This window comes from Colletotrichum costaricense, assembly GCF_030867565.1.
Source record: "Colletotrichum costaricense strain IMI 309622 chromosome Unknown Scaffold_9.1, whole genome shotgun sequence".
NCBI lineage: Eukaryota > Fungi > Ascomycota > Sordariomycetes > Glomerellales > Glomerellaceae > Colletotrichum > Colletotrichum costaricense.
Window position 1 is genome coordinate 1,015,720 of NW_026848238.1, and position 16,876 is coordinate 1,032,595.

At 52.1% G+C, this 16,876-nt stretch overlaps 3 protein-coding genes across 3 annotated transcripts; 2 read left to right on the top strand and 1 right to left on the bottom strand.

The window, feature by feature from the left end:
- Window positions 1-235: 235 nt before the first annotated feature.
- Window positions 236-4,457, top strand: CCOS01_09185 (5-oxoprolinase (ATP-hydrolyzing); the record flags this gene model as incomplete). The annotated part of the gene is made up of 7 exons (XM_060457345.1): window positions 236-281; window positions 355-1,025; window positions 1,081-1,527; window positions 1,587-3,326; window positions 3,394-3,915; window positions 3,977-4,367; window positions 4,423-4,457. 7 exons carry the CDS (start codon window positions 236-238, stop codon window positions 4,455-4,457), a joined length of 3,852 nt encoding a protein of 1,283 aa, XP_060312045.1.
- Window positions 4,458-5,714: 1,257 nt separating this feature from the next.
- On the bottom strand, window positions 5,715-6,479 carry CCOS01_09186 (pectate lyase; the record flags this gene model as incomplete). Its single annotated transcript, XM_060457346.1, has 1 exon — window positions 5,715-6,479. One exon carries the CDS (start codon window positions 6,477-6,479, stop codon window positions 5,715-5,717), a length of 765 nt encoding a protein of 254 aa, XP_060312046.1.
- An 8,666-nt stretch (window positions 6,480-15,145) lies between these two features.
- Window positions 15,146-16,867, top strand: CCOS01_09187 (uncharacterized protein; the record flags this gene model as incomplete). Its single annotated transcript, XM_060457347.1, has 1 exon — window positions 15,146-16,867. The coding sequence occupies one exon, from the start codon at window positions 15,146-15,148 to the stop codon at window positions 16,865-16,867; it is 1,722 nt and encodes a 573-aa protein (XP_060312047.1).
- Window positions 16,868-16,876: the final 9 nt, after the last annotated feature.

Sequence of the window (16,876 nt, forward strand, 5' to 3'; positions counted from 1 at the left end):
CCCTGATAAGCTGCGTGTTGGAGATCGGATGGTGCGATTCGGGGAACAATGCGAGGGATATGCAACCTGGTGATTAGATCGGGGACGGACTCCTAGGTAGGAGAGATGCAAAATGCTTTATAACTTCATTGAGCTCAAGCGTCCAAGTGTCTAGCTCAATTGGCTCAGCGTTTACCGATCCGATATACCCCAACGATTCTATCTTTGAATCACCTGCATTTCATCGCTGTTCACAATGGGCTCGCTTGGGCCAAGTAGAAAGAGAATTAGAATCGCGATAGGTAAGTTGAGGGCTTCAGTGGGCAGACTTTCGGCTAGTGTCCTGACAGTCTTTTGCTTACAAAATATCACCAGATCGCGGCGGCACTTTCACCGATGTGCACGCTTATATACCCGGCTCTGATGAACCAGAGATGGTATTCAAACTCCTTTCAGTAGACCCAAGAAACTACAAAGATGCACCGACCGAAGGTATACGACGCGTCCTGGCGCATTACAGAGGCGCACCAGTATCCCGCGATGAGCCCCTCGATATCTCCGACGTCGAATCAGTTCGAATGGGAACGACTGTGGCGACGAACGCCCTGCTAGAACGACGGGGCGAGCGCGTAGCGTTCCTGACTACCAAAGGCTTCCGGGATTTGCTCGTCATTGGCAACCAGGCCCGGCCGCACATCTTTGATTTGAGTATCCACAAGTTGCAGAATCTGTACGAGAAAGTTATCGAGGTTGAAGAGCGTGTGACGATGGAGGAGTTCTTGGAGAATCCGGAGAAACAGCCTATTGATGTTGAAAGCGATCAGGAGCTTGTGAAGGGATTGACGGGCGAGCCGGTTCGAGTCCTCAAGAAGCCTGATCTGGGGGTCGTAGCAAGCCAGTTGAGGGATCTGAAGGCTGAGGGCTTTAAGAGTGTTGCGATTTGCTTCATTCACTCCTATCTCTACCCCGATCACGAGAATGAGGTAGCGGAACTAGCGCGATCTATGGGCTTCGATGTTTCCGTGTCTTCTGAACTGCAGCCAACAGTAAGATCAACCTCCCTCCTCTCATGTACTGCTTCACAGGCTCACATCCGTCTAGATCAAGATGGTATCCCGCGGAAACTCAGCAAACGCCGACGCGTACCTCTCCCCCCTCATCCGCCGATACGTCCGCGACTTTGGCAGTGGCTTCAAAGGCGGCCTAGACGCCATCGCGAGCAAGCTCCTCTTCATGCAAAGCGACGGCGGACTCTGTCTCTGGCAGAACTTTTCTGGGCTACGCGCAATCCTTTCCGGTCCCGCTGGTGGTGTCATCGGCTTCGGCAAATCCTGCTATGACCCTGAGACCAAGATGCCGGTGATTGGCTTCGATATGGGCGGCACTTCGACGGACGTCAGTCGCTTTTCGGGCACGTATGATCATGTATTCGAAACGGAGACGGCTGAGGTCACGTTGCAGACACCACAGTTGGATATCAACACTGTTGCTGCTGGTGGCGGCTCGATTCTGCATTGGAAGAATGGGCTGTTCGCGATTGGGCCGGACGTGAGTTGCCACCGCATATTAGTAGCTCTTCGGTGCCGTGAACTGACATCAACTTATAGTCTGCCGGCGCTCATCCAGGGCCTGTGTGCTACCGCAAAGGCGGACCTCTCACAGTCACCGACGCAAATCTCTTCCTTGGTCGTCTACGTCCCGAATACTTCCCTTCCATCTTCGGACCAAAGGAAAATGAACCCCTCGACTACGGCGCAGCAGCCGCAGCTTTTCACACTCTGACCGAGAAGATCAACTCCGAAGAGGGGAAGTCATTTACCCCGGAAGAGGTCGCTAGCGGCTTCCTTCGCGTCGCCAACGAGAGCATGAGCAGACCCATACGCTCGCTCACCGAAGGTAGAGGCATCCGCACATCAGATCATGTCCTAGCTACATTCGGGGGCGCCGGCGGGCAACATGCGTGTGACGTCGCTGAAGCGTTGGGCGTGGAGCGCGTCGTCATACATCGGTTGTCATCCATCTTATCGGCGTACGGCATGGCGCTGGCTGATTTGACGCATGAGATTCAGCGTCCCAAGGCGGCTGAGCTTTCTGACCTCTCTGATAAACAGCTGACAGAGGAGTTCAAGGTTTTGATGGATGAAGCTACAGCGACTTTGGTCGCTCAGGGTTTCTCAGATGAACAGATCGAGCACGAGTTGTTCCTCAACCTGCGGTACAAAGGTACCAATAGCTCGCTCATGATTCGAAAGCCTGAGGGGTCGTGGAATTTCACTCGTCAATTTGTCGAGCACCACGAAGAGGAGTTCGGCTTCGTTCTGAACCGCGACATCCTTGTCGAAGACATTCGCGTCCGCGCGTTGGGCAAGACGCCTGATTCCAACGTGACCAGCGTATCGCAAGCTCTGAAGTCTGTTGAGACTAGGCTAGTAGAGAGCAGCAAGAAGGCTAGCACTACGAAGTTGTACACAAGCGGCAAGTGGCATGAGGTCGACCTCTTCAAGCTCGAAGATCTTGCGCCGGGTGAGCGGGTCGTTGGTCCGGCAATCATCCTGGACCAGACTCAGACCATCATGATTCAGCCGTCTTGGACTGCAACTGTGCTTCCTCGTCACCTGCTTCTCGACAAGGAATCGACTTCACTAGGCTCCGTCAGTGGAGCCTTCGAACTTTCAGCAGAGACAGATGAGGTCGATCCGATCCAGCTATCAGTATTTGGTCACCGGTTCATGAGCATAGCGGAGCAGATGGGCAGGTCACTGCAAATGACTTCGGTCTCCGTCAACATCAAAGAGAGGCTGGACTACTCTTGTGCCATTTTCTCACCTACAGGTGGTCTAGTAGCCAACGCGCCGCACATCCCGTGTCACCTAGGCGCCATGAGTTATGCGGTAGCCTACCAGGCCGAGCGCTGGGGTAACTCCCTTCGCCCAGGAGATGTGCTGGTCTCCAATCACCCGGCCGCCGGTGGATCCCATCTCCCCGACGTGACGGTAATCTCACCAGTGATTGACGAAGAAACCAACGAAGTCCTCTTTTGGACAGCTTCTCGGGCTCATCATGCCGACATTGGCGGTATCTCGGCTGGCTCCATGCCGCCGCATTCCAAGGAGATATGGCAGGAGGGAGCTTCCTTCCTATCCTTCAAGCTGGTCAACGGGGGCAGATTCGACGAGGAGGGTCTTGCTGAGATCATGCTCAAAAAGCCGGCTTCGTACCCTGGTTCTTCTGGAACAAGGACGTGGAACGATAACGTGAGCGATCTGAAGGCTCAGATAGCTGCGAATCAGAAGGGCATCAGGCTCATTCAAGATTCGATCAAGGAGTATGGTCTACCGACGGTTCAGGTAAGTGCAGTCTATCTAGGCAAGATACCCGTGATCGAAGCAGCGAACAATTGACAGTCAACAACAGAAATACATGCTCGGAATCCAGAACAACGCCGAGAAGGTAGTTCGAAACCTTCTCCGCCAAGTCCACGATCAGTTCGATGGGCTCCCACTCGAGGCTGAGGACCAGATGGACGATGGTTCTAAGCTCAAGCTCAAGATTCGCATCAATCGCGAAGAGGGCTCTGCTGTTTTTGATTTCACAGGGACGAGTCGGGAGATGTACGGCAACCTCAACGCACCCCGCGCCATCACCTTCAGCGCCATCATCTATGTCTTGCGTTCGCTGGTCAAGGAGGATATTCCGTTGAATCAGGGTTGCTTGGCTCCCATCAACGTCATCATACCCTCTGGGACGATTATATCTCCTTCGCTGGGTGCTGCAACAGTCGGTGGGAATGTCGAAACGTCACAGAGAGTGACGGATGTGGTGTTGAGAGCGTTCCAAGCCGCAGCGGCTAGCCAGGGAACGTGTAATAACTTGACGTTTGGGTATGGAGGTGAGATGGTCGACGGAAAGGCAAAGCCTGGGTTCGGGTACTACGAGGTAAGTCATCGATCGTTTCTCACCCCGTCAGTCATCGTTTACTAAATCCCATCGAAACCAGACCATTGCAGGCGGCGCCGGTGCGGGACCAAGCTGGGAAGGCCAGTCCGGCGTACACGTCCACATGACCAACACTAGAATCACGGACCCGGAGTCTCTAGAGCGTCGGTACCCGTGTATTCTCCGTGAGTTCGGTATCCGTCGTGGGTCAGGCGGCCGAGGCAAGTATAATGGAGGAGACGGTTGTATCCGTGAGATCGAATTTCGTCGAGACTTGCACGTCAGTGTGCTAAGTGAAAGGCGGACAGTTCCTCCGTATGGTCTAGCTGGAGGTGAGCCTGGAGCTCTGGGCGAGAACGTGTGGGTTCGGCATGACGAGTACGGGACACGGGAGATCAACCTTGGCGGGAAGAACAGTTGCGAGATGAAGAGGGGAGATCGGATCATCATCAGTGAGTCAAGTCCGTCGATGTCAGGGATATTGGTTTGCTAACAGCTCGGTAATAGGGAGTCCGGGTGGAGGTGCATACGGTGCCTTGTGAGGTCGTCGTTGTTCTTGGGGATGATACGATGGTGTTTTCATGGTGGGCCGGTCGTTTGTGGTTTCCATAACCAAACCCGATGAGGGCGAGGGAAGCTATTTAATAGAAGTTCAGAGTGAGAACCACAACTTTAGAAATTCTGGAGACTTGCCAGGATATGGGACCAGACTTGGCTCGAAGTTGACGCGTAAGACTAAGGACCCCCAGCTTGGCCTCGGTTGTGTGTGCCGTGATGCCGTGGTGCCGTGCTTCCGTCCACGCGGTGCCGTTATAGCCGTTGACGGACATTCTTAGCATCAAGGTTTCACGCCATTTTGCGGGAGGAAACAAATGCCCCATGTTGACTGGTGGAGGCACTTGCGATGACCTGCATTTGACAGATCCGATCTTTCGGATCGACGCTTTTCTTAAGATTGAGTTTGCTCGGTGGGTGCACTTTTTCGTGATCCAAGCGCCCCGCTCTTTTAACTCCATCCTATGAAGACTTCATCGCATCGATAAGCAACAAGTCTGACCACTTACCGTATTCTCGCCGGCAATTTTAGTGTTTATACACTAGTTGTTTCTTTTTTCAGCATGGCGTGTTCCGTTTCCTTGTCGAAAGAGGTTTGTGCAACAAATACAAGCGAAGATGGGATTCGCTTGGAACTCGGAAATTGTTTTCTAACGACCGGGAGAGCATCAAAAGCTTAGTCCAAACAAATTGCTAGGCAAGATAATTTGCAGTAAGCGATTTCACTGCCTACCGAGCACAGTCTAGCATTACCTACACCACCACATAAGGATGCGCACTTCCACCCCATTCATCAACCTTGGGGAAGCCGCCATCGCTGGGACGTGATTTCTAGAGCGGAGAGAGCACGGGCAGAGTTAACATTCAGCTATATGTTGATGTAGACGAGCAGAAATATTCTTTCGAAGGATTTCAGTCAAGCAAGTGTCACTCAATCGATTGAAAATCACCAGCGGAAAGCAAAGTAGTTGAGTCAAGTCATGAGGATTATATTGTAGGTACATGTTCCCCATGTCCATATGTACAGAGAATGACCAAGGGGCCAAGTGATGCGCATCAGCTTACACACCACAGAAAAGAAAAGGTGGTTTCTTCCCTCCTAAGTTCTTTAACCAAAAACAAAGTTCACTCGCAGTCTCTCAGAGACTGAGTGCGGCAACTGCAGCACCATCGCCGCTACAGCAAGCTGTGTTGGCGACCAAGACCGGAACTCAAGAACACCAAATAGCTCAGGAGCGAGCCATTTAGCAGGCCTTGAGGGTAGAGTACTTGCAGGCGCTGGAAGGGCCAGTGCCGATCTTCTTGGGCTCGTTGCCGGGGGTGGTGCCCTGGAACTCGGTGCAGATCTCCTTGACGGAGGTGGCGCAGGTGCCGGTGATGGTGGAGGTGTCACCCTTGTTGGAGTTGATGCCAGTGAGCATCTTGCCGTTGTAGGCCTTGACGTTCTTGACAACGACGGTGCGCTTGCCCATGGTCTTGCAGTTACCGCAGGAGCGGTAGAGCTTGCCGAAGTCGACGACGGTGAAGCCGTCAATGGTGACGGTGCCGAGACCGTTGTGCTGGATGACCTTGTCCTCGGCGCCGCGGGCACCACCGCCAATGATGGAGGCGTTGCCGTCACCCTTGAGGGAGAGAGCGTCCTCGCAGACGGCGGTCCACCAGACGTTGTTGATGGTGCAGGAGCCCTTGCAGTGGACACCCTCAATCTGGTCAGCACCGATGATGGCGTTCTTGAGGGTAGCGCCGTTCTCGAGGAGGAAGACGGCATCAGCGTCGCCACCCTCAGCCTGGCCAGTGCACTTGACGCCACGGCCGTAGGTCTTCATGCCACCATCGAAGGTGCCCTTGACGGACTGGGCGGACTTGTAGGTGACGGTGCCCTTGGAGGCGGGGATGGGGAAGGAGGCGCGCTTCTCGATGGCACCGAAGTTGTTGGGGGAGGACTCGGCGCCGGGGGCGGCGATGACGGCAGAGGCCGAGAGGGCAGCGAGGACAGCGGAGAACTTCATTTTGAATGTGGTGGTTGGTTTAAGAAAACACGTAGAGTTGGAAGTAGTTTGGAAGTGTTGACAACGAATGAATAACCACCAGGGCTAAAGAATGTGAGTAGTTGGATGAGTAAAGAGAGACTGTAGCGGAAGATGCTGATGAAGGTGATGAGGAATAAGAGAAAAGAAGGTTTGATGGACGGGAGCTTGCAACCTTCTTATATCTTTCGATCTTGGGCAGATTCTGGGAAATTCTGCTCTCCTCCAAGCTTCTCAACAACATACTTTCCCCTTCCCGCAGGAGTCATCCTGATCCTGCATCTCATTCACGCTGCCAAGACCTTAGATAGTGGGACCTTGGTAGGTCGAACAGCTCACAGTGACACGGATACACAAGCTTTTGCCCAGGGCTGGGGGGTGAACTGATGCGACGAGGGCCAAAAGTTCACAGCCCGCAGTCTGGCCCACGATGGAGCTCACGGGAGTGTTGGCGAGTGGCTAGTCTGTGTCCTGGTTCAATGGACGAGCTACACGCCCCCCGACTTGAGCTCACGGGAATGGGATGGAAGGGACATGGCCCCCTTCCTCTTCCTCGCCTCTGCCTGAATCGACAAGGACGGGGAGTTAGCGAGGAGTCTGTCGATTCATTTCGGGCAGAGCCTTCCTTCCCTGTCCATATGATCCACCCCGATATCAGAAAGTGGTTCGGGCGCCTCGGCGAGCCGCAGTCATCAGCGCAGCGACAAGCTGTTTCAACGTTCGAGGGGGCAGAAAGACTGCCCAGTCTCTAAGGAGGTGCACAGCTTGACATGGAGGCATTCCTGTCGACAATTTGGCCAAAGCTATGGGCTCAGGGGATGACCCATGACCGTGCTAGATATGGGTTGGAGATGGGGAACCTGAGCAAGTTGGAATTTCACTCTTTTCTTTGCCTTGCAGACCCGGTATTTGCGCTTACCCAGAGTAGGCTCGCATGTCGTATTTGTCTAAAATGTGGCGCTGTCTTCCTGGTTAACCATGAAACAAGTCAGGGGCTGTCACAAGGTTGGTATGTGAGTTGAAAGATTAGACCATGTTCAAAAAGATGGAGTTGAGATCCACAGTAAAGTCCTCTTTGGGAAAACTGCGGATGTGAAGTCAGAGATTTGGGGGATTTCTGCAGTCCTGGGCAGCACTCTGTTGGCAGAATGTGTGTCTCGGTCTCGGAGCTTATGCCGTGAGCAGAAAGACGCAAAAAGCAGACTGTCGGCCAGAATCCGCAATGTTTCCGTCGCTAGCGCGCGGGAACAGCTCCCATTGGTCAGCACCCTGGTTTCGGTTGTATATCGAAGGGAGATGAACTGGGGCCTTTTCGAGATGCAACCAACGTCTATTTAGATAAGACCCGTTACCACGGTCCTGAGTAATTCCCGGCCTCACGGACTGGCGTCGGAGGAGAGAGACTCAAAAAAAGTGGCTATGGGCGGCGGTAGTGTCCTCACTATTCTAGCTGGTTTCTGTTTGTATTCTAGCGAGAGTTGATACCCAAGACATCGGGACTACGGTAGTCGTCTGTGAGTTCTTGGCTCCTTGCAGCCATGGTTGAGCCGTTTCTCGAATAACCTCTCGAAGGTTTAGGGGAAATCTGTCTGACGTGTTTTGGGGTGGAGCGTGATCCCGCAAACTCTGATTTCTCTGCCGCACAATGAGGGTCCCGGCTAACCCAGGATGGCACTTTTAACCCGTGGCAAGCCTGATATTATTTTCTCTTCGGATTTCCCCCAGCTGCTGGCAGCATATTGTCAGTGCACGGCGCAGCCCAGTCCCCCCTTGACCGCAAAATCTGCCCCCATGGACACATGTCCGCCATCCCTGTTCAAGCTTATTGACCTTAATCAGCTTTCCGGGGTATCGCGGGAGCCGAAGCAGAGAGAAAAAGCTGGACCAGCGCGATGCAGGCTGTGCGCTAGCAGCAAGGGGGGCGGCAGAAGCACGTTGCCGCTGAGACATCGCTCATCTGAACCAGATCCAACATGCGGCATGCCACTGTCAAAGTTCAGCTTCCGCCAGTGGTGGATCAAAGTCCAAAGCTGCTGAATCAGTTCGGTAGTCTTTTGCGACATGTCTAAATTGCAAACAGCCCGAGACATACCCCGCCAGACATAATGCGACAGTCGCGATAGAGTCAAATGATCTCCAGTTCTAACAATATATCACCAACGCGCCTGCGTCTGGCATTACGGGTGGGATGCGACTTGCAGGCCGGAAAGAGCACCATCGGCATCCGAAAAAGGCCAAAGGAGGCTCTCAATGTCACCGTTGCCATCGCTTTTGGGCCTGCCCTGTCGGACGAGGCTCCGATTCCCGTTGCATCGAGGCATGGTTAAACAACGGATACCGGTTTTTGTGCTCTGGCGGTGTGTGAGTGAAAATCCGCTTGTTTGCCGAACTACCTGGGAATGCGGATAACCCGTGGCCTAGGCACGAATAGGCGAAGATGGGAGCGGAGATCGGATGCTCTCAACATTATCACCTTAACACTAAATATTGATCCATGAGGGTGGATATCATAGCAGATGAGCCCGGCAGGCTGGCAAGGGGGCGTGATCTGGTGAGGCCCGGTTCTCCTAGTCATGGATCTAATTCCACCAATGCGAAAACGATTCAAGTTCTGTGGGATAGTCGTGTGTGTGTGCCCACGGCACTCGCTCCAGAAACGTGATGGGTTGTGATGTGTGCCAAGGAAAGTCTGGAAAGGAGTCGCCAAGACTTTTCAATAGAGTGTGCCAAGACATTCTGGCACCCATAGATCGGCGCACTTTTGGGCTGCGCTGGCCGAGGTTCCCGGTCCAATCGAGACAATTCGGTCGCAAAGAGCTTTGTTTTGCTTGAGAAACCAGCCAAAACTCTGTGGTTTTTTTGACTTTTTCGGCGTTTCTCGACGAACTTTCTTGTGTTTCGGCGATGCTCACTCGAGAGCCGAGTTTAAAGATTCATCGGCTTCCGTACGGACTGAGCCGGGAGGCCTCCCCAGGAACCACAATCGGTCTTAAGGGGCCTCCGACTCGCCGCTCGCGCCGTTTGTGGGGGTCGGAGTCGCCCGGCTACAGTCTGGCCAGAATTGTTAGTTGAGGGGGTCATGGCCCATGGGTGGATCATGTCCTTGTGTGAGAAGCCCACCCCGAGATTGCGCCCCAAAAGGGATTACGGGACAATAGGCATCGGTCAGGAATTTGACAACGTACCAAAGCTGGGCTGGACCAACAAACTCCCTGGGCTGACAGCAATCAATATTGTCCATCAAGGCTCTCAAGACTTTCGACATTCAAGTTGCCCGCCCACGAGACTCTGGAGGGGCCAACCTGAATGTCGGGGCCACATTGAGATCAACGTTGTATGAGTGGCACTCTTCTCCCGCTTCTTCTCTTGCTTCTTCTCTTGCTTCATGCTCCCGTGCTGGAAACTCCACTTTTGGATGTAAAACACAAAGCTCTATGTTGGAGACTCTTACCAGCCGCACCAGACAGACGAGCCAGTCTCCTCGAATAGTGCACCCTCTGCCGTTTCTCGTATAATGAGCGGAGGTTGTGTCTTGTTCGCAATCTATCTGTATTCTCTCTTTTCAGGTGAACGACCTAGGCTCACCCCTGATCTTCATTGTGAAGCAGCAGCAAGCGCCTCTCCGCACTGAACTACTACCTCACCCAGCCACCTCTCATGAACTGCAAGATCTTAAGACAGGGGCCTGTTGAATATAGGTCAACTTATGCTATCTCTTGCAGACTTGCTTATACCCATGATCAAGCATCGTACAGATTGCCTTGCCGCATGTGGTCTAGGATGTCGCGATTACAACATTACGCCTGACCCTCAGGCACAGAGTTACATCCGCAGATACGACATGCGAAGAGCGTACCCTTCCTGGATGGGCGGGATGCCGTCAGGGCGATCATTGTGTTCGGACAAATCCGTGGCGATTTGCCCATGGGACAACTTCCAAGGGCAGAGCTCGTACTTTGCAGGCCAATAACACCCACCTCCCACCTCGGGGCCGGTTGGGGCCCAATAGTCGATTCCATTTCCGCTTACCTAATAACCTTCGTCTCATCTTCAAAAGTCCACTAGTGTCAACAAATGAGAGTATGATGATGTTTTATGCCTGCAATCACTGCACAACACTTGATTCAGAGCGCTGACTCGGGCCTGGGTTATTCGGAGTGTATGAAAATGAGGTTCTACACCAATCCATCCTGCCCTTGAACTACGTAAGTACGCGGTAATAAGCAGAAATCCAGCTTTGCGCTCTATGCATCGGTGATGATTACAAACTGATATGGCCCCTCGGAAATGCATTCCGTCCGCGATCCTCAATTTGCTTGCTTCATTGCCCTGGACAGATCACACCCATGGCGCCGAGACTAGAACCCTTGCCAAGGCCCGTATTACTATGCAAATACACAGATAGCCCCAGCGTAATCTGTGCTACCTTGAGCTTCTCTTTGTCAAATAGGAACCTTTCATCCGCACACAATATCTGTAAATAAAGTAGACAGCGGTTGGTGAAGATGATGGCGAGAAATCGCGCGAAAACGGGTGACGGGTACACTTTCCGTGCGTTCCTCTAATGATTGATCCAGAGATCCAGCAGCTTTACCTCCTTTTACCGCACAGCCTTCACGCTCTGTGGACAAGATGTTACAGAAGTTGCGGTCTATCAGTCCGCTTCCAACAGTCCTACTTGGAGCCCCGCCAAGGTATCCCAAGCGAACATCATTCCAAGCCTCTCGGTTTCTGACTCTTCACAAGGCCAAGCAGCATCCACTCAAATGACAGACATCTTTACAACCTTGTTCGACGGCGGGCGCTGTGGTGCTTCTCGGCGGAGAAAGCCGCCCGTAAGCAAAGCGCTGACTGCTCCATCAGACAGGTGTTACCGCCGGACCACTGCCGCTGCAAGGGGAATTCCAAGGTGCATATGCTTTGCCCCTCCCCCTAATACCCATTACATGGCTCGGTACATCGCTTCATCAGGCATGGAGGGCTTTCTACATAAAAGTGCCGGCGTGGTAACATCCACCCAGTCTAGATGAACCGAAGTAATGGCCGAACCTCCTCTTGACATTTCATGTTTGCCCGCAGATCGTTTCTCAATAACAATCCAGACTCCAGAACACGTGAAAGCTGTAACATTGGGTGGCGTTCCGTTTACCTTGTAATTATTGGCTAATCTGTCAGGATTTTGGGTTCAATGTAATAAGCAAGCGAACTCGCAACTAGCGGTAGCTTGGCAGCGTCAACCCTCGTCACCGGCTAGCCAAGCTTCTCTTCACCGCATCTTTGAGAGTTATTAAGCCTCTCGCAAGGAAACAAACTTGAGCAAGCTGCACTCTGCTTCCAAGCATCTAGAATTCTACCACTGAAAGCGTGCGTGTGAAGGAATCTAGGGAGGTGTGGGCTCAATGGTGTATCAGCTACGCGAACCTTTCGGACTTCGCACGTTGAGTTTATGGTCAATGCCATTCTCATCCACAATCGCTGGCAATTGGCGGAAAATCATAGGCATCACATTCGAGCAACTCCAATCTGGAGGAATACTGATCCAGGTTTCATCGGCATTGCGGTGCAGCGGCATGTTGTTCGGGACTTGTTATCCAAGTTGGCTCTCTTTATGCCGAGCAGCATGATCGATCTCGAACCAGAACATTCCTATCGGCTGACCTCATGAAACTCGCGTGAAATTAAAGAGAATCTCGTGCCATCTTCCTGCCTGCGGTACTTCGTAAAAGATCTGTTGGAAGCCTCTTCGTACGGACTCTAAAATCTCTAAACGGCAAATTGTGAGCGATGTTCTCTTCCACACGGTGGCTTCTATTTTTTCCGTGTGACATAGAGACGCCCAAGATTTAGGAAAGTGTACCTCTGGCTCAATATTGAGTTCGAAGCTCCCATGTTATTATCGACGCTCGGTCGCAATAAAAGAAACATGATTTGAGTTCAGTCTACGTAGCCGTGCGGCAAGCGGCAACGTGGGAAACTCGTTTCCGCCCCCATCATTAACGGATGACACTATGGTTCGCTCAGTAATCACCCCCATGAGGAAAGCCAAGTCGCGCATCTTGTGTCATTTGGCATCTTGACTTTTTGGCACATTCCCACCAACCCTCTACCAAATGAATACAGACTGCAGTGGAATAAGGATCAATAGACTGCGACCCCTTAAGACCCCATTGCTCGCCATGGTCTCAGGAACAAAACCTCACATGTTACACGTTCTGTAAGACCGGTATTGCTGGTACATACTATAAGAGACAATGAAGTTGATGTAGCATGAACTCAGAGATTACAACATCAATCAAGTATGACCAGACTGCATTTCACTTCATTTAGAACGTTTCCGCTAGTATTTGCCAGGGTATCCAAGGTAACTAAGAACGCCACGAGTCACGATATGAATCCTGCAAGGGATGCCCCGAGACGATGTTTTCTAGACAACACGTGAATGAGTCTCGTCATAAAGCTGTCAAACTTGACCGTGCGCGTGCTTGCGACGGGTTTGATGCTTCAGCAACGATAGCGACTGTCACAGTTTAGGTACATGTACTTCTGTCTGCCTTAGAAGAGTCTTCGAATCGGCCGAGCATCGGCGGTCATGCAAGACAAGTAAGTTTACGGGCCGACTTGTAATCTAGTCAATTGAATGTCAATTGCCCTTTAAGTGTGCAAAATCCACCCTGTTCACCTCAACTCGATACACCAAGTCATGCGTGTGATTTACTTCAAGCTGAAGCTGTCGAGAGAAAAAAACGTCAAAGTATAGTTACGAGACTTGAAGAATAGTTGCAAGCATCGAAGCTCGAACTGCTCACTATTTTCCACGACGGAGAGAGCTTGCCTAGGTGACTAAAGTGCCTTGAGAAAAACAAGTCGCCTATGGGTCTCAGGGAGCGGCGGTGTAAGAGATAAGTTCGCAAGTCTCTACCAGTTGTAGTTGTCTCATGTCGCGTATTTTGATTTTCCGCGCTGGTATGACCAGTTTTTCTGCCGACCCAACTTCAACTTCCATTCCCTTACACGTAGACCCCAGGGAGAGCAAAGGTCTAAAGCTCCGTCAAGCTACCAAAATTGCTATTTTCCTGGACTCAACTGGCTGTTTTTGCTGAGTCCTCGCCGGTAAGACTCAGCCTCTGTTACTCGGTGTGGTGAGCCCTTCCTGCCCCACTTTCTTTCTATCTACCGTCGCCATCCATGTCAAAACTCCACCCCACACCTCGTGGACTCATCAAAAATCCCTTCCCGGCCCCGGCTTCACATCGAGTTCACCACTCCATCCTCATTCGCCCTGATGGTCTAGCGGTATGATTCTCCCTTAGGGTGCATCTTCGGATACAATCATCTGGGAGAGGTCCCAGGTTCGAATCCTGGTTAGGGCCCAATGCTTTTGATTTTCACAATTTCACGACATCGACGATCTCATTTCGCCTCTTTTTTGTCCTGATTAGCCGCCATAGACATTAGAAGTCAGCTATGAACGGCCTGACAGTAGATGAAACCTGACGAGACATATCGCTCTGTCCTTACATGAAGGTTCAAGGCTCGCTAACGTGGATTCGGCTCTGAGAGCTGGAATGAAAGGAAGATAGATACATGATAACAATTCGAATTCATTGACTGGAGTCCTGCGGTGCTTGATGATCATCAACTTCACTTTACCGCAACTGCGCAGGTAAAATGCGGAATAATCAGCGGTGGTGGACCTTGGGATCTTCCAAACTTCAATAGTCCCGGTCAGCTAGTAGTTCGCAGTGAGTGTTGTCTCAGGCCTAAATACTCGACGGCCTAATAGTACCAGTGGTGAGCGTTGCTCAGCCGACGTTCCACTATGATGTTGAGCGGTGGGGAGTCAATTTGGAGATATTGGTGACTGAAGAAGCTACTGGAAAAACAAAACCAAGGAGGCTGTCAAGGCAAATGCCTTCAAGGTCGGCTTTGATTAGGATGATATCAATGTAATGTTGACCAATCAGTAGTAACCTCATGTGATATCAAGCATCGAGCACATCAAGACACCGGCGTGTGCAGTCAGGGAATAAAGAGACTAGGCTCATTGGATATCGCATTCCCGTACTGGACTTCCTGTTGGATTGCATCTACAAACTCATCTTCGTTATGAAAAGACCAGAGCACATCAGGCCATGTATCTACCCCGCCCGCTGTACGCGGCTCAACTCGGAAATCCCTTGACGCAACGGTGACTTGGCTCTCAAAAACGAGATATCGAATGCTTCGGTGACTGGCACGTCAATGTCTTGCTCGGCGCACTGAATGTGGAGAGTGGTTCGGCCCGTTCTCCGCAGATGATTCTCTTAATGGAATCCGATTCGCTGATGGTATCGAACCGCATGAGTGCATCTTTCCAGTTGTAGATCAGCCTAACGCCCACTGGACGATTTTGCCTTTTCGAGCAAGCTGCCGTTGCATTCATGCTACAGTTCAGGCGTGATCTGATGCCTCCATCCAGAGACTTCTCGGACTGCCGATGACATCTTCCATCGTTGTCGTAAACCCCGCTCATTCCCTGATCCACGCAGATGGCTGGATATAAACCCCCCTTATCTGTGCAAATAATCTCCATATCACACACGTCATCATTTTATCTCTGTTCGAAGCGGAATTCTTACGACAACATCCCATCGCAGAGTTGAGTTAGTATGGCTCAGCCTATCGAGGTCGATGCCCTCGTCGTGGGGGCAGGATTCGGCGGCATCTACGCGACATACAGCCTAACCCGCATGCAACCGCGCATGAAAGTCCAAACTATCGAAATGGCCAGCGACGTCGGAGGCACATGGTACTGGAATAGATATCCCGGTGCCATGAGCGATACAGAAAGCTACCTGTATCGTTACTCCTGGGACAAGGACGATCTGCAAACGTACCCCTGGTCGCACCATTACGTCTACCAGCCCGAGATCCTGAAATATCTAGAACATGTTGTGGCGAAGCACGACTTGCGAAAGTACATGTCGTTCAACTGTCAGATGCAGTCGGCGACGTGGGACGACAGTCTACATCGCTGGCGGATCGAGTGCTTCTCGATAGGGACCAGCTCCGAAAGAATCGTGTATCATGCTCGATACCTCATCAACTCGCTTGGCGTACTTTCCAAGGCGAATTATCCAGACATTCCCGGCTTGAAAGATTACCAGGGTACCGCGTGTCATACAGCAAAGTGGGATGATACCATCGACCTAAAGGGAAAGAGAGTCGGCACAATCGGGAGCGGTTCCACCGGCGTGCAAGTTATAACAGCAATCGCACCTATCGTGGGTCAACTCACTCTCTTCCAACGACGAGCACAATACTCGGTACCCAGTGGCCAGGGGCCAGTCGACCCCAGCTATCGACAGAACATCAACGCAAACTACGACAAGATCTGGGATAACGTCTGGTCCTCGAGAATGGGATTCGGGGTCCCAGAAGTAACCCGCAAAGCGACCGACGCGACGCCCGAAGAGAGAAAGCAGGCCTTTGAGGAAGTCTGGTCCCAGGGAAACGGGTTCCGCTTCATGTTCAGCGCCTTTGGCGACATCGTCACCAACGAAGAAGCTAACGAGGCCGCCTGTGACTTCATACGCGGCAAAATCGACGAGATTGTCAAAGACCCTCGTAAAGCGCAGATTTTGAAACCTCGGGAGGCGTATGCGAGACGACCGCTCTGCGATTTTGGATACTACCAAATCTTCAACCGCGATAACGTTGACGTGGTGGACCTCCAGGCGAACGGCATCAGACGTCTGGTTCCTCAAGGGGTTGAGTTGGCCGACGGGACCGTTCATGAGGTTGATGTGCTCATTTTCGCCACGGGATTCGAGGCAGTCGACGGCAGCTACACGAGGATCCATGTGACGGGTCGAAATGGCACGTTAAAAGACCATTGGGGTGATGGAGCTACGACCTTCGGCGCCGTTGCTTGCGCTGGCTTCCCCAACATGTTTCTCGTTTCTGGGCCTCAGAGCCCTTTCGCCAATTTCCCCCCCATCGTGGAGTTAGAGGTCAACTTCATCATGTCGATTATACAGTACGCCGAAGGCTCGCCTTCAGAAGCAGAGCCAAAAGAAGGCGAGGGGGTTGATAGCTTGGACAAAGAAGCAGTCCATACACGTAGCCAAAGGAGGCGGATGATCATGGAGGCCAAGGGGCAAGCCGAATCAGACTGGGTAGAGCTGTGTGATAGCATGCTGAAGGGGTCTCTATTCGCCAAGACTCCCAGTTGGATTTTGAGCCAGAACATTCCCGGGAAGAAGACCAACACTAACTTCTTCTTTGGCGGGCTGCGACCGTATCTAAAGTTCGTTGATGAAGAGGTCTCTGCAGGGTTTCCTGGGTTTCAACAATCAGTGGCGCAAGAGGATGTCGTTGCCCACTTGTGAGCTGGCATG